At 41.5% G+C, this 22,507-nt stretch overlaps 1 protein-coding gene and 1 pseudogene across 1 annotated transcript in view; both read left to right on the top strand.

Moving 5' to 3' along the window:
* Window positions 1-22,507, top strand: part of RMND1 (required for meiotic nuclear division 1 homolog) — a 41,852-nt gene that overhangs the window by 536 nt on the left and 18,809 nt on the right. Inside the window, exons 2-8 of the mRNA XM_032836364.1 lie at window positions 3,528-4,045; window positions 10,827-10,935; window positions 13,161-13,236; window positions 17,443-17,482; window positions 18,290-18,390; window positions 20,767-20,873; window positions 21,843-21,907. Of these exons, the coding sequence (XP_032692255.1) occupies window positions 3,542-4,045; window positions 10,827-10,935; window positions 13,161-13,236; window positions 17,443-17,482; window positions 18,290-18,390; window positions 20,767-20,873; window positions 21,843-21,907 (1,002 nt within the window). The 5' untranslated portion in view covers window positions 3,528-3,541. The remainder of the gene's footprint in view (window positions 1-3,527; window positions 4,046-10,826; window positions 10,936-13,160; window positions 13,237-17,442; window positions 17,483-18,289; window positions 18,391-20,766; window positions 20,874-21,842; window positions 21,908-22,507) is intronic.
* Window positions 18,106-18,293, top strand: LOC116854534 (annotated as a pseudogene).

Genomic DNA, 22,507 nt, shown 5'->3' with positions numbered 1-22,507 from the left:
ACACAGCATGGAAGGAAGACAAGTCTTGTCCTCAAGAAATTTACATTCTACGGAAGGGAGAGCGAAATCTGTGCTTTCCTCTTCTGTTTTCTCCTTTAGCTTTGTCACTATTTTTTAAAAGTATTTATTTATTTATTTATTTATAATCTCTACACCCAACCTGGGGCTCAAACTCACAGCCTGGAGATCAAGAGCCCCAGGCTCCACTGACCTTGAGCCATCCAGGCGCCCCTGGCTTTGTCACTGCTTAACATATATTTTACTCACCCAGTTTATGCTCTGTCATCTCCAGTGTGATGTAAGTTTCAAAAGTCAAGGATTTTTGTCTGTTTTATTTTCATGCGTATTGGCAGTTGGGACAAAGTCTGGCACATGGTAGGAACTCAGTTCATCTTTGTTGTATGAGTTTACAAATTAGAAATACAAGGCATTCAAGCGATGTTCAATGCAGTAGAAAAATAAACAGGAGAGGTAGATAGTTGTGCATTTTAAATGAAGTGGTTTGGGAAGACTTTGCTGGGTGGGATCTGTTGGAGCAAAGATCTGAAGGCAGTGAGAGAATGAGCCTTATAGATTCTCAGAAGAGGATAAGGAGCAGCCAGTACAAAGAAATACCAAGATCCAGAGTGACTGGAGCAAAATGAGCAAGGCATAGAGCTGTAGCAGGTGTTAAGGTGTTAAGGTGGAGATAAAAGGTCGGAGAATGTAGGACCATGCATCCATTTTAAGGTCTTTGGCTTTTATTTCAAGTAAGAGGAGAGGGCAGCATGAAATTTGGTGCAAGAAGAAAGATGTGATCTGGCATAGGTCTTCGAAGGGTTGCTTTTGTTGCTGTGTTGAGAAGAATCTGCAGGAGACAAAGAATAGAGGCAGGGAGACCCGTTAGGTGGCTATTACAATAATCATGGGAAAGACAGCAGCTTAGACCAGGGTGGTAGCAGTGTCGGTCCAGACCTGGTGCAAATAAAGCCAGTGGGATTTGCTGACATACTGGGTATGAGGAATGAAAAGGCAAGGTGGATTGTAGGTTTTTGCCTTTAGCAAAGATAAGAATATAATTGCTATTTTGTGAGTGGGGAAGACTGTGGGAAGAATAGAACTTGTGGGAAGATTTCAGAAGCTCAGTTTTAAGCATGTTGTGTTTTTCATGCTTATCAGAGTGGGTTAAGAATAAATATTTGCTATTCATCATATTGACTTAGGAATAAATATTTGCTATTCATCAATGTGTAGGTTGCATATAAGGAGCTGAGAATAGAGAAGAAAAGTGGCTCAAGTACTGAGCCGTGGTGCTTTTGATTGTTGAGGGGATAGGAAAACACAAAAGAGATGGAAGTTACAACCAATGAGGTAGGAGGAAAATGGCCAGTGTCCTATCCCAGAAGCCAAGTGGAATAGGAGGGTGGAGTGCCAGTAAGTCAGTTAAAACGAAGATGGAAGTGACCACTGGACTTAGAAATATGGAACTCATTGGTGGCCTTGCCAAGGGAGTTTTGGCGAAGTGGTAGGGATGATAGCCTGATTGAAGTGGATTCAAGAAAATTAGAGGAGTTAGAGATAGTTAATAAAACTTCTAAAGGAAGGAACTGAGAGCAAAGGTATAGTGTATGGAGGGAAAGATGGGATCAGGGGAGAGTTGTTTTTATAAGATAGAGAAATATTAAAGCATAGTCATATGCTAATAAGAATATTCTGGAAAGGGGCACCTGAGTGGCTCAGTCAGTTAAGCATCTGACTCTAGGTTTCGGCTCAGGGTCCTGAGATCAAGCCCTGCATTAGGCTCTGTGCTCAGCGTGGAGTCTGCTTGTCTCTCTCCCTCTGCTCTTACTCCTGCTCTCTTTCTCTCTGGGATAGATAAAGTCTTAAAACATATGTATTTTAAGACTTTATGTATACACATATATATATATTTTATATATATATGTGTATACATAAAGTCTTAATGTATATACATATATACATATATATACATACATATATTAAGACTTCTTTTCAGCATATATATATATATGCTGGAAAGAAGGAAAAACAAATAGCGCGAAAGAGGAAAGGAGGGTTTAACCATTCCTGCTAGAGGCAGGAAGGGCTGAGACTTGGTGTGCACATGGAGGACCTGGTTCCTGGTGGGACCATGGGCAACTCATCTGTGGCAGCGGAAGGGAAGACCAAATACATAGGCACAGAAGCAGTCATTGGGCAGGTGGATCATGGTGAGAGCTTGTGGAAATTCTCTTCTGTTCTGTCCATGAAAGAGGAAGCAAGGTCTTTCAAGAATGAGAAGGGAAGAGGAGGCAGTGGAGGTATGAGGAGAGAGCACAGAGTAGACTCTGGTAGGGAAATGGGTTATGGGTGTTGAGCACTGTGAAAGGCGTTCCTGAAGGAGGCGGCCATGATTTTAAAGTGAGACCAGTTGGCTTGGTTGGTTAGTTGGTTGGTTGTCTATGGCCACGTTCAGAGGCAGGCACATATTAGGTGAATTACATTTAATTTCGGTGGATGTGATGTCACATGGGCATGTGGGAGAGAAAGGGATGCAAGCGATTCGAGGTATGTGGGGGAAAGAGAGGCGGTAGACCACAGAATGTCTACTGAGCGTGGCAGAAGTGAGGAGTGGGGAACGAGGGGCACTAACAGGCTGTTTGGATCCTTGAGTTGTTTGGTCCTGTTGGGGTTGAAGCGTTGTGGGAAATGAGGAAGAGGAGTGCGTTTTTAAAGACCAGACATGGAGTTCGGAGTGGAATGCTTGACACCGAGCATATGAGGTTGTAGTTGGTGATAACACACAAAGCTTATGGAGAGCTTTTAGAGTAATTAACAATCTAATATACTTTTAACCTTTAAATGTAGTTTGTGCAATTAAAATTTCACTTTCCTGAGATGTGGCCCAATTTTTAACAAAACCTAAATTTTGTGTGTGTGTGTCGGACACCTTAAATGCTACATCTGTCTTCCTCTACAAAGACAGAGAGAAAACACACTACTTGTTTGTCCTCTTCCTTTTGCGTTGTCTTAGTGCTTTGCGTGGCCTGTATGAAGGCAGTCTTTAGTTTCCAAGGTAAGAATTTTGTAGAAGAGAATAGGGGAGAACCAGTGTATACAAATTTCTAAAATTTTTTATAATTCGTTTCTTCAAAACCCACTGGTTCAACTGGCAAAGAGTAGTACTAATTTAAGGTGAACTATAATAGCTACTTGGACTAGAACTAAACATGGAATTCCAGCTTTTGAGATATTTTAGAGGCAGTAGCTTCTAAACATGGCTGTGACTCGCCCTGGTTCTTTTCCTTCTAGAGGTAGGTAATATAGCACAGTGGTTATCATGTTGTCTTTGGACTTGGAAAAGCCTAGGTTGTAATTACACTTGTATTTACTTTTTTAACCTCATTCTTTTACTAGACTTAGGTTAAGGTATATTTGTTTTGCAAATGTTTTTACAGAAATATTTTTAGTACCTAGGAAAATATTGTATATATTTGAAAACATGCAGAAAAAAAAACACTTTGAACTTCGAATTCTTTTTCTTTTAGCTTGGGATGTGGTAATGTCAGCCAGACTGTTCAGAGCCCTGGCCGGATCTCACTGTATTTTATCAAAAATATGTCAGTGCCAAAGACTTGTCCACCGAACACTAAAGCCACAGAAAGAATTTGAGACTACAACATGCAGCACCGTGGTGAGAAGTCAGAACTTGGATTTGTTCTTTCCTGAGACAGCAGCTGGTGGTTTGAGTAAGTCCCCGGTCCTGGAAATGAGTCCGAAAATCTCAAATACAAGCATACTCTCTCCATTAAATGCTGCGCATCGCCAGGATGAAAAAATGCACCTTCCAACCAGGAAATCTTTTGGTACTCACAGGAAAGTGACTCACAGACCAAATCTCTTAGGTTCTAAGTGGTTTATAAAAATATTAGAGCGGCATTACTCATCTCCATCAACGGAAACACTAGTTCCTAAACAAGACTTTCCGCAAATCAAGAGACCACTAAAAGCATCAAGGACCAGGCAGCCATCCAGGACCAACCTTCCAGTTCTGTCTGTGAATGAGGTAAAAACGTGTGGTGGTGGCATTCTGTTTTGTAATCCTCACTTGCACTGTCACTACTGTCCATGGAACATAGCCTTACTGTGAACCTAAGAGAGCTGGCCGCAAGACCCTTGAAGCCTAGTAGTAAAATCTGTGATATCCAAAAGCAACCACCATCTTTTCTTTTTTTTTTTTTTAAGATTTATTTGAGAGAGAGCACACACTCATGTGAGTAGGGGAAGGGACAGAGGGGGGAATGGGAACAGAGACTCTCCAGCAGACTCCCTTCTGAGCACAGCGCCCAAAGTGGGGCTCGATCTCACTACCCTGAGATCACAACCTGAGCTGAAATCAAGATTCAGACACTTAACTACACTGGTGCCCTAGGGAATCAACATCTAAGTTTTAAGAATTAATAGTATGTATAAAGACAAAGTTTAAGCAATTAAGTATAAAAATACAGTTTATGAAAAGATTAGTTATTGACTTAAGGAAACTTTGAGGAAGAAGACTAGTGTTAAGTCCAGTGTTGGAACGGTACTGTAAAAAAAAGCCCATTTTGGGGCGCCTGGGTGGCTCAGTGGGTTAAAGCCTCTGCCTTCGGCTCAGGTCATGATCCCAGGGTCCTGGGATCGAGCCCCGCATCGGGCTCTCTGCTTGGCAGGGACCCTGCTTCCCTTCCTCTCTCTCTGCCTGCCTCTCTGCCTACTTGTGATCTCTGTCTGTCAAATAAATTTTAAAACAAGAAAAATTTGGACTGTAGAAATTTGTCATCAAATTAAAAAAAAAACAAAACATTTTTTAGTAGCTGTGCAGACAGGTAAGCACTCATTAGCCTGTGGTAACTGTATGAGATCGAGTAGTAAAATGACATGGCAAGGTACAGTCAGAAAAAAGTGAGAGGTTTTGCTTCTTTAGCCTTTGAGGGTCAAAGGGTTTTGTTTTTTTTTTTATTCACTGTTAAGAGGTTTATGGGAGGGGCGCCTAGGTGGCTCAGTGGGTTAAAGCCTCTGCCTTTGGCTCAGGGTCCTGGGATCGAGCCCCACATCGGGCTTTCTGCTCAGCGGGGAGCCTGCTTCCCCCTCTCTCTCTGCCTGCCTCTCTGCCTACTTGTGATCTCTGTCTGTCAAATAAATAAATAAAATCTTAAAAAAAAAGAGGTTTATGGGAATTGCTCAGCTACAATTGCATTTCCGTTCTAAATGATCAATACTGTTTAAGGTCCAGATCAAGCCCTTTGCCCACTTTTGTATCTTGCTAATACCTAGAACCGTACCTAATACTTAATAAATGTTTATTAAGTTGGAAAAGAGAGAAGGGAGGCAAAGGGATCTTTGGTGTCCGTAGTCATCCACATTAAAAGTGGGAACATAAATATTTAAAACTTGATCAGGCCTTCTGAATCTATCAGAAAACAGGTTAGAATGTCTGTCTGAAAATCTTGATTCTGAGAAGTAGACCTTGAGCATGTTTAATTAGTGTTGTTTTGTTTTTTTCCGACTGCATAGTTGACTTCCTTCAATGAAGGAAGGTGTGACTAGGTACTGTACCCCCAAAGCAGAAGACTGGCTTTTATCTGCCCCAGCTGGAGGGGTACCCCGTTGTCACATGGGCATCGTGGGGCTGGCGAATGCTTTGTGGCTGTATAGCCTTTTCTCCTGCTCTGGACTGAGACAGGAAGGACTCTCCCTTGTTCCAGAGAGCATGTGTGCTTTGTCTGGAACCCCACACGGGCTCCTGAGCTCGCTCGCTCTCCTGGAATCAAATCTTTACCTGGTGTCACTTGCGGAGATGAACCTACTAAGATGTTTAGCCCAGTGCCATTGGCTCGTAGTTTACCAGTTCAACAACAGTGCCTCTTGGTCACGGGTCCTGTGTCTCAGGATGGTGGAGGATGACAGCCGTGGCCCCAAGCAGCATGGAGATGGGCACAATAGGGAAAGGGCCAGGGGCCTGCTGGTGGTTTTTAGAGGAGCACCACTGTGTGCTGCAAAGTTAACTAGGGGGTTGTTCATAGTTGTCTGTCTGTTCTTGGGGGATTTTTTAGTGAAATAGAATAGAAAGCATCAGAATGTATTACTCATGGTAGAGCTAATACTATTTTGTGAATTTTTTGTGTCAGCTACTGATCTATATGCCTCTGTGTACTGTGTATTCATAAGGCTTTCTTGCCACAGAGGGTAGTCAAAAAACTGGAGTTTTTTGACGAAGTGTTGTACTAGTAATGTAAAATGTATTTGTGTTTTATAACTTTCATCTGCAGTCTATACATAACAGGAAAAACATGCATTTTTCTTTCTGTGACACAGAAACAACATTGCAGTAACGCATTAATTTTCTTCAGTACTAGAATGTGAATAAAAATAAACTTTCTTTTTCAAGAAAAGTGTTCCATCAGAGTGTGTGATGCGCTAAAACAAGAATCATATATAGATTTCTAGCCCCATCTGCTGGAACATGTTTTCTGTGGCCAGAAAAATGAAATACATATTGTGGCTTTCTTGGCTTTGGGTTTTAGGGTTTTGTTTTTGTTTTTTTAACACTTTAAAATAGAAAGGCCCAAGCTTAGGTGTTAAATGCAGTAACTATTTTAGGTTAATTTGGCACATTTATTTAAGAACAAGTTGTTGATCCCATCCTAAACCCTGAAGTTTGTTCTCTCTACATATAGATATGTGATTCATTATAAAAACCCAGAAAAAAAACTTGTATGAAAACAAAAGCTTTTCACAATGTAACAATATCATCAAACAGGGGTGGGGGGGCTTGTGAATACAACATATTCCATGGGCCTCTCTTTCCCTTTACCAAATGGATTTGAGTACAGTCTTGAAACTTGAGGGATATAAAACTAAAAAAAAAAAATCTAACAAATAAAACTGAAGAACTTTGTGAATCATTTATTAATAGAAGAAGCCATAAGTTAAAGAGAGACTGCGATCGAGAGGCTTAAGGAGGATACAGAGAGTAGTAGTGTGGCAACGCCAGGTGAGCTGTGTGATGCTGGCCAGAACCGTGAGCCAAACCAAACCAGAGACAGCGAGAGAAGGAAATGTGACAATCTCTAGAAAGTTTGTAAAAATCCTTGGCTAAGTAAAAACATTGTGTTTTGAGATTCATTTTTAATCCCTTTGGAACTCAGTGTGTTTTCTCATGGAAGCGGTGACTGAATGCCTTGCCTTGTCCCATCCTTGAGAGTGCGCAGTAGTGCATGGACGAGTCTGGTCAGTAACACATAATGGTGGGGTAGGCAGGAGACAGCCGGGAGTTGGGGGGCCTGGGTGTGCTGGGGAACAGGGACCCCTTCCTCAACCTCAGTTGATCATTGCCAGACCTTCTGCTTGATCGAAAGTTGGTGGAAATCTGGGTTTTGTGTGAAATCTCAATTTGTTGTTACAGTGAATTCAAATCTTAAAAATAGTAGTTAGGGGGCATCTGGGTGGCTCAGTGGGTTAAGCACCTGCCTTCAGCTCAGGTCATGATTCCAGGGTTCTGGGATCGAGTTCCACATCTCGCACCTTGCTCAGTGGGGAGCCTGCTTCTCCCTCTGCCTGCTGCTACCCTACTTGTACACACACTCACTCTCTCTCTCTCACAAATAAAGTCTTTTTTTAAAAAACAACAACAGGAGCACCTGGGTGGCTCAGTGGGTTAAAGCCTCTGCCTTCAGCTCAGGTCATGGTCTGGGGGTCCTAGGATCGAGTCCCGCATCGGGCTCTCTGCTTGGTAGGGAGTCTGCTTCCCCCCCCCCGCCCCCACCTGCCTCTCTGCCTACTTGGGATCTCTGTCAAATAAATAAATAAATAAATGAAACCAGAAAACAAAACAACAACACTAGATGGGTCACCTCTTGAGTTGGACAGTTCTCTGAGCTGCCAATTCTGATTCTAGACACAGTTGTCCTCAGCCACTTCCAGTGCAGTTACGGGAAGATCATTCACTGGAATAGTTCTAGGGCTGGGGCCCTCTTATCTCCTCATCTCTCTCTCTCTCTCTTTCTTTTTTTAATTTTTTTTAAAGGGTCCTTTTTTGTTTTTTAAGATTTTATTTATTTATTTGACAGAGAGCTACAACACAGCAGGGGGAGCAGCAGAGGGAGAGGGAGAAGCAGCTCCACACTGAGCCGGGAGCCCGACTCAGAGCTCTATCCCAGGACTGAGCAGAAACCAGATGTTTTCTTGGTTCATGACCTGAGCCCATGGCAGACGGTTAACCAACTGAGCCACCCAGGTGCCCCAATTTTTTTTAGGTAGGCTCCATACTCAGCCTGGAGCCCAGTACGGGTCCTTGAACTCATGCCCCAGAGATCAAGACCTGAGCTGAGATTAAGAGTTGGACACTTAATTGACTGACCCACCCAGGCACCCCTCTGCTCATCTCTTTTTTGTGCTTCCTGCTCTTCTCCCTCCGGCCCAGACAAAGCGTGTCAAGTAGTAGTCACAGAAGTAATTCTTACGTCCAGCCGAACCTACTGTGCTTTTGCTTGGCAAGCCTCAGTAAATTCGTTGGGTCTCCTGCACGGCGACCTTTCCTGATGCCTGTCACCAGGATTCCTCTCTTCCATCCCGCTTAAATCACACGTCCGGTCAGCTCCTAACTCCACAGAGCCTGAAAAGAACAGATAGTATTAGCAGTTCTAACCTTAAGCATGTACTTGATTCCTCTGTAACTAACTATATTATCTCTACTCTGGCTGTATGAATCCATATGATTTATCCGCAGGTTGATTCCCAGTGAGTCTGGGAATCAGCTTATCAGATACCTTCCTGCAAAAGGAAGGCGGCCTACATTCATTTATCCTCACATCCCAGAGCAATTTCTGCTTGTCTGACTTTGCTTTTTTCTTTTTTTTTTTCTTATTAAGTTAAAATCATTTTGGTGATGACTGGATATTTGATTGATGTTGGGTTTTTCGGTTTGTGTGTATCCTCAGTTCCTCTCTTTATTCCTCTGCTACTTTTTAAACCACATATGAAAACGGCATAATGGGTTAAGGAAAAGGGTTAGGCAGGGTTAGGCCATTTCTTGCGATAGGGCCAGGAGTTAGGTAACAAACGTGGGAGAGGGGAAGGAATTAATATACTACTTTTCTGAAACTCTGTACTAGCAATGTAACAGAAAGGGAAAGGGCTTAATGCTGAGATTAGTAACTCCTAGGAGTAAATTTTGATTCAGTGACTCATAAACCTCTTTTAACCAGTGGTGGGCCAAAGCAGCATAGGTGTCACATGACCATAGAGTCACTCATGTTCTGGTCGGAAATATAAAATTATGAACATACGAAAATTCAGATGTAAATTACTTGGTAAACTTTTTTTCCTCCCATAAATCTCGATGGTTTAAACATACCCATACCCGTAATAGTGATAACTATAATCTCACACATACTGACCATTTGTGCTAGCCGTGATTCTGAGTGATGGACATTCATCAGCTTTTTAACATTTCACAACAATCTTGGGGCGCCTGGGTGGCTCAGTGGGTTAAAGCCTCTGCCTTTGGCTCCGGTCATGGTCTCAGGGTCCTGGGATTAAGCCCCGCATCGGGCTCTCTGCTCAGCGGGGAGCCTGCTTCCTCCTCTCTCTGCCTGCTTCTCTGCCTACTTGTAATCTCCGGCTGTCAAATAAATAAATAAAATCTTTTTAAAAATTTAAATTAAATTTCACAACAGTGCTATAAGTAGGTATTTTGTCATCCTGATTTTTTTCTTAAAATCTGTTCAGATTCTGTACCAAACTCATGAAACCTTTGCCAATAGCTTTTGAACTTAATGGACTTCATCCTCTAGTGAGAAATATATTTTATATTATACGTACTTAGATATGCATATGTGACCAAAAAAAAACTTCATAAAATAACATTAACCTATGCTCTGAATGATGCATGGTAATATTTTCTATTTTGTTGTATTTAATTCTTTTTATTTTTTTTTTAAAGATTTTATTTATTTATTTGACAGAGAGAGAGAGACCACAAACAGGCAGAGAGGCAGGCAGAGGGAAAGGGGGAAACAGGCTCCCTGCTGAGCAGAGAGTCCGATGCGGGGCTCAATCCCAGGACCCTGAGATCATGACCTGAGCCGAAGGCAGAGGCTTAACCCTCTGAGCCACCCAGGCACCCCCTTTAATTCTTTTTAAAAGCTGGTTTGGACCAAGTAGATCGGTAGCAGGTCCCACGGATGGGTTGTGACTTACAGTGAGACAGACCAGTGTGCTATGCCACGCCCCTTACCATCTGTGTGCTGCACACACACAGCACATGTACATGTATGTACACAGACAAGACTCCATGCACTAACGAAACCCGGACACATCATCAGATAAACACAACTTTTTGTTTAATAGTAACCAGAGTAAGAGTTCTGTACTTCCTTCGTAGATGTGAAGCCCTCTCTGCTGTATGAGACTAGTGAAAAATTATCACATGGCCTCAAATAATGCTGCTATGATGGGCTCGCCTGGGTGTCATATGGGCCCCACCCAGGGCCGTATGATGCCTTAACCCTCTCCGTATCTTTTGTTCAATCTGCACTTACACCACCACCACTGGGGGAGCAGCTCTGTTTTCGGGATAGCCCGTTACATCTCTTTGGGGGCTGGCAGGAGAAAGTCCCCATAGACTGGGCTGAAATCCATCTCCCTGTCCCTTCTTTCTTTTCACCCTCATCGTGTTCCCTGTATGAGCCTTTGAGAGCTTTGATGAAAATTCTCAAGAGCTTGGTTTGCCAGATGGAGTGCTGGGAGGTGATCACCGTCAGTTTAACCTCTTGGTAACCCATGTCATGCTGATGTCGTCCAAATAGGACCTGATGCACTGCACAGCGTTTGCGACTGCAGATGAATACCATCTCGGGACTCTCTCTCAAGATCTGGCCTCCCACGGATACGTTGAAGTAACCAGCTTGCCTAGAGGTACATCTTCTTGAACCTGGGGCCAAGTATGTTAAAATGTATTGGAAAATAATTTTCCTGTGATACGCCTTAAATATGCATTTGTTTACATTCCGTTTTCTATTTAGAAGATTCTATCAGGAGTGCCTGGGTAGCATGTTTGGTTAAGCATCCAACTCTTGGTTTCTGCTCAGGTCCTGATGAAGGTCATAAGATCAAGCCACACATTGGGCTCCGCGATTGGTGGGGAGTCTGCTTGGGACTCTCTCCCTCTCCCTTTACCCCCCCGCCCCACTGCACGCTTCCATGAGCACATTCTCTCTCTCTCTCTAAAATAAATCTTTAAAAAAAATAAAGGATTGTATCATGAAAATGATGTTGAGTCTCTTTATACAAATGGCAAAGATAAGAAATTAAAATGTATTTACACAGAACTTAGCTCTCAGATTAAAATCAGTATGGTTTATTAAGCTTTATTTGTAGGATCACCATGACTTGGGATGATCAAAGGCTGTGACACTTCATTTCTATTGCATTAAAAAGTTGTTTTAGGGGGCACCTGGGTGGCTCAGTGGGTTAAGCCTCTGCCTTCAGCTCAGGTCATGGTCTCAGGGTCCTGTGATGGAGCCCCGCATCAGGCTCTCTGCTCAGCTGGGAGCCTGCTTTCCCCTCTATCTCTGCCTGCTGCTCTGCCTACTTGTGATCTCTCTCTCTCTGTCAAATAAATAAATAAAATCTTAAAAAAAAAAAGTTGTTTTAGTGTTACAGAAGAACCATGCAATTAACAGAAACGTAGGGAGAGCCTTTATAGAAAAATTTACCAGCACAATCTGATACTTGAAAACTAATGAAATTAATGAAATGAGAAATACAAAGAATATTGAAAAAAAGAATTAAAATAAACTTAACAATTTTAGGACAGTATCAGGAAGGATTCTTGAAAAAAGAGCCTGTTTTGTATTAAAAAATAAGTAACTTGGAACACTCTGATGGAAATTAATGAATTTACCACTAAGTAGCAAAAACAGCAGGTTGAAAACCTCCCTGCTACCTAGAAAATTCTTCAAAGGGTCATTGACCCCGTAAGAAACACATGAAATGTCACTGTGCTCTTTCAGCCTTGGTGGCTGGTACAGACTCCTTGTGCCATTTGATGGTAGAAACAAGCACAATTAACTGAGAAAACCAGAGCTTATGTCCAGAACCATGATGATAAAAAAGTTTCCAGGTGTATCCTTGGCTGATTACAAAGACTGTCAGCAGTCTGACCCTGTGCACCGCAGCCTGGCTAGCTTCTAGTACCAGTCCCATTGCCCTGGGTCTTTTCCATTTCATTTATGTTGCTCTTGGGTACACAGGTGAACTTTGCCCTCTGTAGGATGTAGTGCTTAGGGAAGTTAAACCTCACCCAAAAAAGGTAGTGTAGGATTTGGTCGTTATCTGAATGCCCCATTCCCCAGTCTCTACTAGGAACTCTGAAATTTCGTTGGTTCTAATTTTAGGTTTAGGTAATTTTAGGTGTTGCACATTAACATTAATATATTAATTGACATGTTCACGTATATTTATAATTTATGTTCTAGAATATTTTGTACTTACAACAATTATTAATTATGCTAATAAAGCAACTACTTGTTGATGACTGTATATTAATATGTATATTAATACATATTTAATAATATTTAAAAGGTTATAAGTATTTAAATAGTTACAGGTGGCCACAGTGTTGGTTCTCATGATTAACTTTGAACTCAGATATGTTTTGAAGTGGTCAGTATCTTTGTTTCTGTATATTTTCTGTTGTCTCACACTATATATAATTTAAAAACCATCAAAATGAATAGTTTGAAAATATTAAAATTATTTTATTAACAAAATGGTATTGAAAGGAGAATTTTGTGGAAATTTTAATTCTTGGATCTTAGTTGCATTAAAACTAAGACTTTAATCATTATTAACTGGACTAGTGATTACTGTGAATGAAGATGGGTGTCAGTGAGTGGTTTTAAGTAGTACTAATAATAGTGTCACAGGTGTTTCACTGTTTTGTGAAAGTAATTTCTTATAGTCTTTCATTTTCATATGTTGAATACTTTTAGAAACCTAAAAATGGACAGAATGTTACAGAGCACTTATTGATCTACGATGGGTTGATCGTAAGGACTTTAATAAAAGTTCATAGGTGACTCGTAAACCTTGAGTCACTATATGGTGGTAGTTTTTCACGCCTCAATTTCAAATCACAGATGCAGCAAACATTTTGGTGATGGGTGTGGAACACTCTGCTAAAGAAGGTGATCCTGGAACAATATTCTTCTTCAGGTAAGACAAGTGGGCAGCCCTTCTGGGAAATGGGCCTGTGGTCAGATAATGTGGTCTTTTTTTTTCCCCCAAGTGGTAAGAACCACAGATAGTTTATTTTTATCTTTCTGCATTTTATACCTTTTCTACATTGTAATTTTCTTTCTTTTTTGAATTTTTATTCAAATTCTAGTTAGTAACATATAGTGTAATAATTGGTTTTAGGAGTAGAATTTGGTAATTCCTCCCTTATATATAAAACACCCAGTGCTCATCGTAACACATGCCCTCCTTAATACCCATTACCATCTAGCCCATCCCCCCACCCACTTCCCATCAACCCTCTGTTCTCTATTGTTAAGTGTCTCCCATGGTTTGTTGCCATCTCTCTCTCTTTTCCCCCCTTCCCATATGTTCATCTGTTTTGTTTCTTAAATTCCACATATGAGTGAGATCATATAGTATTTGTCTTTCTTTGACTTATTTCACTTAGCATAATGTACTCAGGCTCCATCCATGTCGATGAAAATGGCAAGATTTCATTCTTTTGGTGGCTGAGTAACACTCCATTATATACCACTTCTTTATCCACTCATCTGTCAATGGGCCTCTGGGCTCTTCCCACAGTTTGGCTATTGTTGGTAATGCTGCTATAAACTTCAGGGTGCATGTGGCCCTTCAGATCAGTATTTTTGTGTCCTTTGGGTAAATCCCCGGTAGTGCAGTTGCTGGATCATGGGGTAGTTCTGTTTTCAACTTTTTGAGGAAACTTCATACTGTTTTCTAGAGTGGCTGTATACGAGCTTGCATTCCCCTCAACAAGATGGTTCCCCTTTCTCCACAACCTCACCAACATCTGTTGTTTTCTGTGTTGCTAATTTTATCCATTCTGACAGGTATGAGGTGGTATCTCATCATGATTTTGACTTGTATTTCTCTGATGCTGAGTGATGTCAAGCATCCTTTCATATGCCTGTTTTCCATCTGTGTGTATTCTTTGGAGAAAAGTCTTTTCATGTCTTCCGCCCATTTCTTAACTGGATTATTTGTTTTTTGGGTGTTGAGGTTGGTAAGTTCTTTGTAGATTTTGGATACTAGCCCTTTTTCTGATAGGTCGTCTGCAAATATCTGCTCCCATTCTGTAGGCTGCGTTAGTTTTGTTGACTGTTTCCTTCACTGTGCAGAAGCTTTTTATCTTGATGAAATCCCAATGGTTTATTTTTGCTTTTGTTCCCCTTGCCTCCGGTGACATGTCTAGTAAGAAGTTACTACAGCCTAAGTCAAAGAGGTTGCTGCCTGTGTTCCTCTCTAGCTTTTTGATAGTTTCCTATCTCACATTAGGTCTTCCATCCATTTTGAATCAATTTTTGTGTGTGGTGTAAGAAAGTGGTCCAGTTTCATTCTTCTGCATGTTGCTGTCCCGATAACATGGTCCTTAACCTTGAAGGTGTACCTCCTTCCTTAATAGTAAATGTGTCCAAATTTACTTGTGATTTAAATTTCTCCTTTGATACTTATTTGATCGAGGAGACTTTGTCAGTTTTAGGAATTTTCTGGTAAATCCTGATAACAAAAATAATTTTGAAAACAAATAATTTTTTCATGGCATGTTCTTTATTTATAAATCCGGATTCTTGTTTCTGAGAGTAAGTAAAGCTTCCTACTTTCCATTCATCTTCAGGGCTCCCCACCAGACTCATGCTCCCACCCTGCTGTCTTTTTTCCTTTTTTTTCTCCTTCTATAACTCTTTTGCTTTAGTTTTAGACTACCTTATCTCTCCAGAGACATCAGGCTGGAACCCTGAGTCAAATATACTTACTTCTTCTCGTTAAAGGTTATTTTAACACGAGATACTCCCGAGTAACTGAGTGAGAATGGTTATGATAATAGAAACCACTTAAAGTAATTTCATATTATCCTCACAGCTCTTCAGGAGGCCTGTTATTCCCTTTTTGCAGCGGGGAAAACTCAGGGTGAGAGTGCTTAAGGGAAGTGTTCATAGTCATGGGATTGTTCTATGACAGAATTACATAGAGTGTCTGTAAGAACCCCAACTTTGATAAAAACCTTTGCAATATCAGTGTCTATGGTTGATGATAACTGGAAGCTCCAGCTTGGTTCCTTTCAATGCCTTACCTTCCTTTTGACAGAACTTTGGAGATAATCAAGAGCTCAACACTTGGCCCAAGTAGAATAGCGTCCCCTTCGGTTTGGAGGAATTTGAATTTCTGTGGGCCTCTAGATGAAAGCCAGGAGAGCATCCAATAGAAATATAATGCAAGGCTCGTATGTAAAGATACATTTTCTAGGGCTCCTGGGTGGCTCAGTGGGTTAAAGCCTCTGCCTTCAGCTCAGGTCACGATCCCAGGTGGGATCGTGCCCCGCATTGTGCTCTCTGCTCAGCAGGGAGCCTGCTTCCCCCTCTCTCTCTGCCTGCCTCTCTGCCTACTTGTGATCTCTGTCTCTGTCGAATAAATAAATAAAATCTTAAAAAAAAAAAGATACATTTTCTAGTAGCCACATTTTTAAAAGTGAAAAAAAAAGATTTAAATTTGAACCCCAATAATAATATGTGTCACCTGAAATGAATTTTAATAATGTGCTTTATTTAACCCAACATATCCACAAGGCTATCATTTCAACATATAATCAGTCAATAATTAATAAGATTTTTTCCATTCTTCTTTTCACATCGGGTCTTCAAAACCCGCTATGTGGCTTACGTCACCAGCGTCACTTGGCGTGGACCAGGCCCATTCAAGGGCGTCGAGCCCCTATGGCCTCCGAGTGCCACAGCGCACGGCACAGCTTCCTGAATGGAGGGGACATGATCCCAAGACCTCTTATCTGCCCACAAGTGACCCTCTGCACTAATTACTCCACTTGCGTGGCTGTGGATACCAACCCCGACCACCTAGACCCTACACCGGTGGGTTCCCGCAGCCTGCTGCAGGTCCCCCTGCCTATCTTCTCGCCCACTGCTACTCTGTCTGGCCGACACAGACAGGAGCCGTGTTCAGCGGGCACTTCTGATCCCTACACCCTCCTACTTCAGGTTCCGTGGAACCTGACCAAACTCCATGTCACTGCCTCTCCGGCCTAATCGCCTGCTGCTTGCTCACATCCACAGCCTTGCAGACAACGAGCTGTTTATTCCGAGATGCACCGTGCTCCCTCACCCCTCCTCCCTGAGCCCACAGCGTTCCCTCTGCCGTGCTGCCACCTCGCTTTTTCTCCTTCGGCTTAGCCCTACTTGTCCTATGAGAACGCAGGTCCTCCCATGGACATTCCAGAGTACATTCTGCATAATTCTCTAAGTTGTCACCACTCGGCACCTGCAGTTGGAGGTGTGTCTGTCATCAGTCTTTTCTAAACCAGGAGTTCTCGAGAGAACTAGACCAAACTCATCTTTGTATCCAATGCAAAGTGCCTACCCACACGTATGCTGACGAGCACAGTGCTTAAGACACATTTGAAGAACCATAGGGACTACTGAATTTTTACCTCTTCTTCATTTCCACCTTTCTTTTCTCCGGAGCAATAACCCAGAGCCATAATTTCTCCCTCTTTCTCGTGTTGTTTTTTTTTTTTTAATTTACCATCAAAAACTGTACAGCATGTCAAACTTCAGAAAATCAAAGCAAGTTCATCTATGGTTTTTAGACCTCACATTTTTTCAAAGCCAGAACTAGATTCAGGCCCCTCCTGTGGCTTCATCATACTGCTCCAAGCACTGTCGGGATGGGCGGCATTATTCCCTGGGTGCTTTTAGCCATCTTTGGCTTTAATTTATCTTAGTCTCTTTATTCCATAACTATTAAAAGCATAAACCTTTATTCTTTTCCTATAGCAGAATCTGCTATAGATTCTTAATGAGAGCTAAGACGGGTCCCCAAATTTTCCTTATTCTGTACATCAGAATTGAACCAGGTATGAAACAGTCTAGATACATGAAGTTATATAGTATTACAGTAATATTTATTCTGCAAGCCATGTGAGAAATCATGAACTTGGGGGAGCTCAGGTTTTATCAAGAGTTCAAAAATAGTTCTTGTTTTCACAACTCTGTCTAGGAACCATAATGTCAGATAAGTAATAAATCACATTTTTTAAAAAAATCGCCTTCTGGATCTCTCCTAGAAGTTACTTAAGCATGACTTTATGTATAGCCCTAAAGAATATATTCTGGCATTAACTTTGTTGGTTCTTTTATTCTTTTAAATCAGAGAAGGAGCTGCTGTGTTCTGGAATGTGAAAGATAAAACTGTAAGTATATATAAAGTATAAAAGTGTAAAAATCTAGTTTTCTGAGAAAAAAAGTAGTAATTATCCCTCAATAATCTGAGTCATGGAAGATAAATTAACAGATAATCCACAACTTACTCGCTCTGTGTTACGTGGTATTTATCCTAGCACTTTTGCCTTCTATAATGATTGTGTTTGGGGGTCCTGCATGTCTCAGCCAGTTAAGCGTCTACCCTCGGTTCAGGTCATGATCCTGGAGTCCTGGGATCCGAGCTCAGTGGGGAGTCTGCTTTTCCTTCCCCGTCTGACCCCCCTCCACTTGTATGCTCACATGTGTGCATGCTCTCTCTCAAATAAGTAAAATCTTAAAAAAAAAAAAAAAAAAAAGAACTCATGAGAGCAGAGATTGTCACTTTCTATACCTTGATAGTGTTTACATTTTTACAGTTTTGTAACATATTTTTTAAATAAAGGCTACAAACCATAATGTTAAACTAGTTGGTTTTCTTTGGGTCGTGGAATTAGGGTCATTTTAATTTTCTTCTTTATGCCACTCTCTGTTTCCTAAATATAAAAACTATATAATCTCCTGCTGAGTTTACTATCACAAAGAATTAGCCTTTTCCTTCAAAATTAAGCAGAAGAGCTTTGCACAGTGGCAGGATCACAGTCAGTGAGGTTTCTCCGAGGCACGAGTATTGCTAATTAAAAACTAAACAGAAGAAACATCAGCAAATGTAATGAAAAATGTTAAACGCGTTAACCCTGAACCATAGTTATGTACTGAGAGAGTCAGTGCAATTCTGGGTTATCTTGCTTCTCTTTCAGATGAAACACGTGATGCAGGTCTTAGAAAAGCATGAAATCCAGCCCTATGAAATCGCTCTGGTGCACTGGGAAAACGAAGAGCTTAACTACATAAAAACAGAGTAAGCAGCATTTTATCAAGTTTACAAAAAGAGCTGCAAGCAGTGAAGGCAATAAACAGCTTAGGTACTTGGAAACTAATTTTAAGACAAAAGTTATTGGTGCACGGGCACCTGGATGGCTCAGTGGGTTAAGCCTCTGCCTTCAGCTCAGGACATGATCTCAGGGTCCTGGGATCGAGCCCCGCATCGGGCTCTCTGCTCAGCAGGGAGCCTGCTTCCCCCACCCTCTCTCTGCCTGCCTCTCTGCGTTCTTGTAATCTCTCTCGCTCTGTCAAATAAATAACATCTTTTTTTAAAAAAAGTTATTGGTGCAGATATAAAGCCTAAAGAATATAATACGTGTTAGTAGGTAAACATAATGGTTTGAACTTGTCAGGCTACCCATAAATTACAATAAATCGAGGTATAACCCCAAAATGGTAAGTATCCTAACTAAGCAGTCTAAACCAGTAAATGCTGTGCCTTCATCAGAATGAACCTATCAAGTTATTCTAGTAAAGGTTTCTCATAAGCCCATTTTCCCCCTGTTGATTTTGAGTGTGGGTGAGGGTATGATGTAAGAGAACCACTGGTAGAAATGGGGGGCCCGCAGGAAGTGGGGGCCCGACATAGCATCCTCAGGGAAGATGTGTGGGTGGGCAGCCCCCCGCTGATTTTCTTGTCTCAGCAAGCAGGGGAAGATGGAGACAGATGGCAGTGCGAACAAGATCGAGAGGCCCTTTCCCTCAGAGAGTTACCTGGCTAGTGGAATACGAAAAAAAAGAATTCTTTGTATTAAAGGAAGGGTTGAAAGCAGAACTTGAGGAAAATTTGGAAGAGACGCCAGCTGTAGAAAGACGAGATGGGATCAGAGCTAAGGACTAATAGCCAACAAAGATAAACTACTTGCCTTGTGCCAGGCACTGTTCTAAGTACTTTCCAGGCATCCTTTTATCTAGTCCTGACAAAAAACCCTACAAATGGCGTGAACCAACTTTTCAGACAAGTTTCAGAGATATTTCGTCCTGCCTTAGGGTACCTGACCAGTGGGTGAGGGCCTGGGCCCAGAGTGGATGCACTTGAAAGTGAAGACGTGAAGCTGAGAGACACAACAGAAGAAAAGCTAGTGGAGTTTTATTAATTTTCTTATTAAGCACTCAGCTTTGTGGCTCTGCTTCCCATGAACCTCCCTTCTATGCTCTATTTCCAGAGCAGACTGTTGCTAGACACCCACAGACACGCACACAGGCACGCTCACCCAGTACCTTACAGTCTCTGGAGGAGTAAAGTCCCCAGCTGGGGTCTCTTTGGCTCCCAGATCCCATGTTTGGCTTCATCAGAAAGCCCATCCCAGGGGCGCCTGGGTGGCTCAGTGGGTTAAAGCCTCTGCCTTCGGCTCAGGTCATGATCCCAGGGTCCTGGGATCGAGCCCTGCATCGAGCTCTCTGCTCAGCAGGGAGCCTGCTTCCCTCTCTCTCTCTGCCTGCTTGTGATCTCTGTCTGTCAAATAAATAAATAAAATCTTAAAAAAAAAAAAAAAAAAAAAAGAAAGCCCATCCCAGCTGCAGCGCCGTGGCTGACATATCAGTCCCTCCACATGAGGGTGTCAGCATTCTGCCTCGCAGCCTCCCACTGGGTCCACAGCTTTGCCCATCTCTTGCCTCACATCTTCTGTGACGGTTTACCCTATATGTTGCTGTTTGCTTGTGAGGTTTCTGTTCCCAAGTTCCCTCCCATTCCCTATCTCCCAGTCCTCGCAAAGGCCTCACATGTGGCCCTCACTGTTCGCCGCTTCCCATCTCCCTCCCTGTTCCCACTGCGTCAGTGTGACTGTAGATGACAGGGTGACTTTAGAGGACAGTGTGACTGCAGTTGACTGTGTAGATAGCTTTATATTCACCATTATTATATTATCCACCATCGACAATAGGAATATATTATATTTACCATTATATATTTTATATATATACATATATATTTTTTTTTCACCATTCACCATCCATTAGCAATTATTTGGGATCATTTTCCCTTTCTACAAAATATTAAAACATACTTGTTAATTTTTGCTGTGTGGATTTCCTATAAATGAACCGTTCTCCTACTGAACATCTAGTTTCTTGATGTTTTACTGTTAAACAGTTCATCATAAAAAAGTTTTCCTACACAGATCTTTCTTTGCATCTTTGATTATATCCTTAGGATAAATTCCTAGAAGTGGCATTACTCGGATCAAAGGGTATAAGAACATTTATGAGAGTCTTGGTACAAATTGCCAAATGACCTCTAGAAAGACTATAAGGTGACTACTTCAAAAGAAAAAAAAAATTTTTTTTTTTTTTTTAAGAAAAAGTGCTTTTTAAGATTTAGAAGATAATTTTTTTTTTCTCCTTTTCACAGGGGACAGTCGAAACTTCACAGAGGGGAAATCAGATTAAATTCAGACCTAGATATAGATGACACCATTCTAGAGAAATTTGCTTTCTCGAATGCTCTTTGTCTTTCAGGTAAGTTAATGCTACTTGTCAGAGAAAGTGTGACATGGTTTTCATTTCATCAGGGAAGTTTAAGCATTCAGTAAAGAGTTAGGCATGTTTTCACAGATTATTCATCAAAGCCTTAACATTTCTTTGCAAAAGGAAAAAACAGAAAATAGAGTGTGTGAAGGTATTCATTCTTTATTAACTGTATCAGTAAAGCTTTCCCTCTCCAGAAAGTTTTGTAGTATTATCCCCTTTGTTTTCCTGTCTTCTGCCTGGTGGTGGCTCTCGAGTTGTCTCTAATCCAGGCAGAGGAAGCCCAGTGTGACTGGACGCAGGTCTCTGGGTAAAAGTGTACCCCGGTTCCTCGCAGCGATGGGACAGAGATTCATGTGCTAAGTAGAACTCCAGACATTTGGGGCACCTGGAGGGCTCAGTCAATTAAGCGTCTGCCTTTGGCTCAAGTCATGATCACAGGGTCCTGGGATCCAGTCCTGCATCGGGCTCCCTGCTCAGTCGGGAGCCTGCTTCTCCCTCTCCTTCTGCCCCTCTCCCCAACTTGTACTCTCTCTCAAATAAATAAATAAAACCTTAAAAAAAAAAAACCTCAGAATTTCTCTAAGAATTGTGTGGCGGCCCCTACACTGCACTGTGGTGGACGTGGCCTGCTCGGGGGGCTTCGGGGTGTACCTTGTGCTCTCTGGCTTTCTGAGGTGCAGCGGTAGAAAATTAGGAATTCGACCCAATGTCGTCGCAGTCTGCCAGCTGGACTTGGATGTGTACTTTTTCCTCCCTCTTTTTCACTTCAGTGCTGAACTTGACCATGAGAACGAGCTGTTCTCAGGTTTCAGTTGCACACTGTTAGCACATTTGCTCCTTTAACTCTTACTGAAATGGTGGTGAAGGTACCGGGCAAGTAATTGTGTGTTCTGTATAAACAGGACTACGTGGATGAAAACCTGTTCCGTTGTTACTCCTTTTTTTTTTTCTTCCCAGTGAAACTGGCTATCTGGGAGGCATCACTGGATAAATTTGTTGCCTCTATTCAGTCAATTCCAGAGGTAATGATCCCAATTTTATGCTTGTTTTCAAGGGTTGGTCTCTATTTGGGAGAAATACAAATTTCCCACCCTAACAATATACTTAGGAGTTCAATAAGGTAGTAATAAATGCTAGAAAAGCTGTACTGCATTTAAGCAAAAACAGAATATTCATTGTACCTAAAATAAAAAAATTTATATATATATATATATTTTTTTTTACTTTTGAAAACTTAGAATTCTAATTGCTTTCTTCTGATGGCGTAGTATTTTTAACATAACTATCCTTTTTTAAAAAGTGAGCTGTTTCCTCTCTAAGGAAGGGGATTATGACCAGTGTTCTTGACTGAGAACTATTTTGCCAAATTATGAGACAAATAGTGGCTTGAAAAGTAATAGTTCTATCAGAATACACCAAAACTTATTATTGACTGTAATTTTGTTTTTACTGTGAAAGAATAACAGAATTATACTTGGGAGAAGAGGCCCTGTTTTCTTAATAAGAGATTAGGACTGTAGATCCTAGAAAATGCATTGAGAAGGGAAATGCAACAAGGGAATATAGAATTTCTACCCAATAAGATGTTGAAATTTCGAAGAAAGATGACTGAGAGACATTAT

The sequence above is a fragment of the Lontra canadensis genome, unplaced genomic scaffold (assembly GCF_010015895.1).
Source record: "Lontra canadensis isolate GAN:19392208 unplaced genomic scaffold, GSC_riverotter_1.0 scaffold92, whole genome shotgun sequence".
NCBI classification, from domain to species: Eukaryota; Metazoa; Chordata; class Mammalia; order Carnivora; family Mustelidae; genus Lontra; species Lontra canadensis.
Note: the sequence above shows the minus strand (reverse complement) of the source record. Positions and strands in the feature narration are given on the sequence as shown.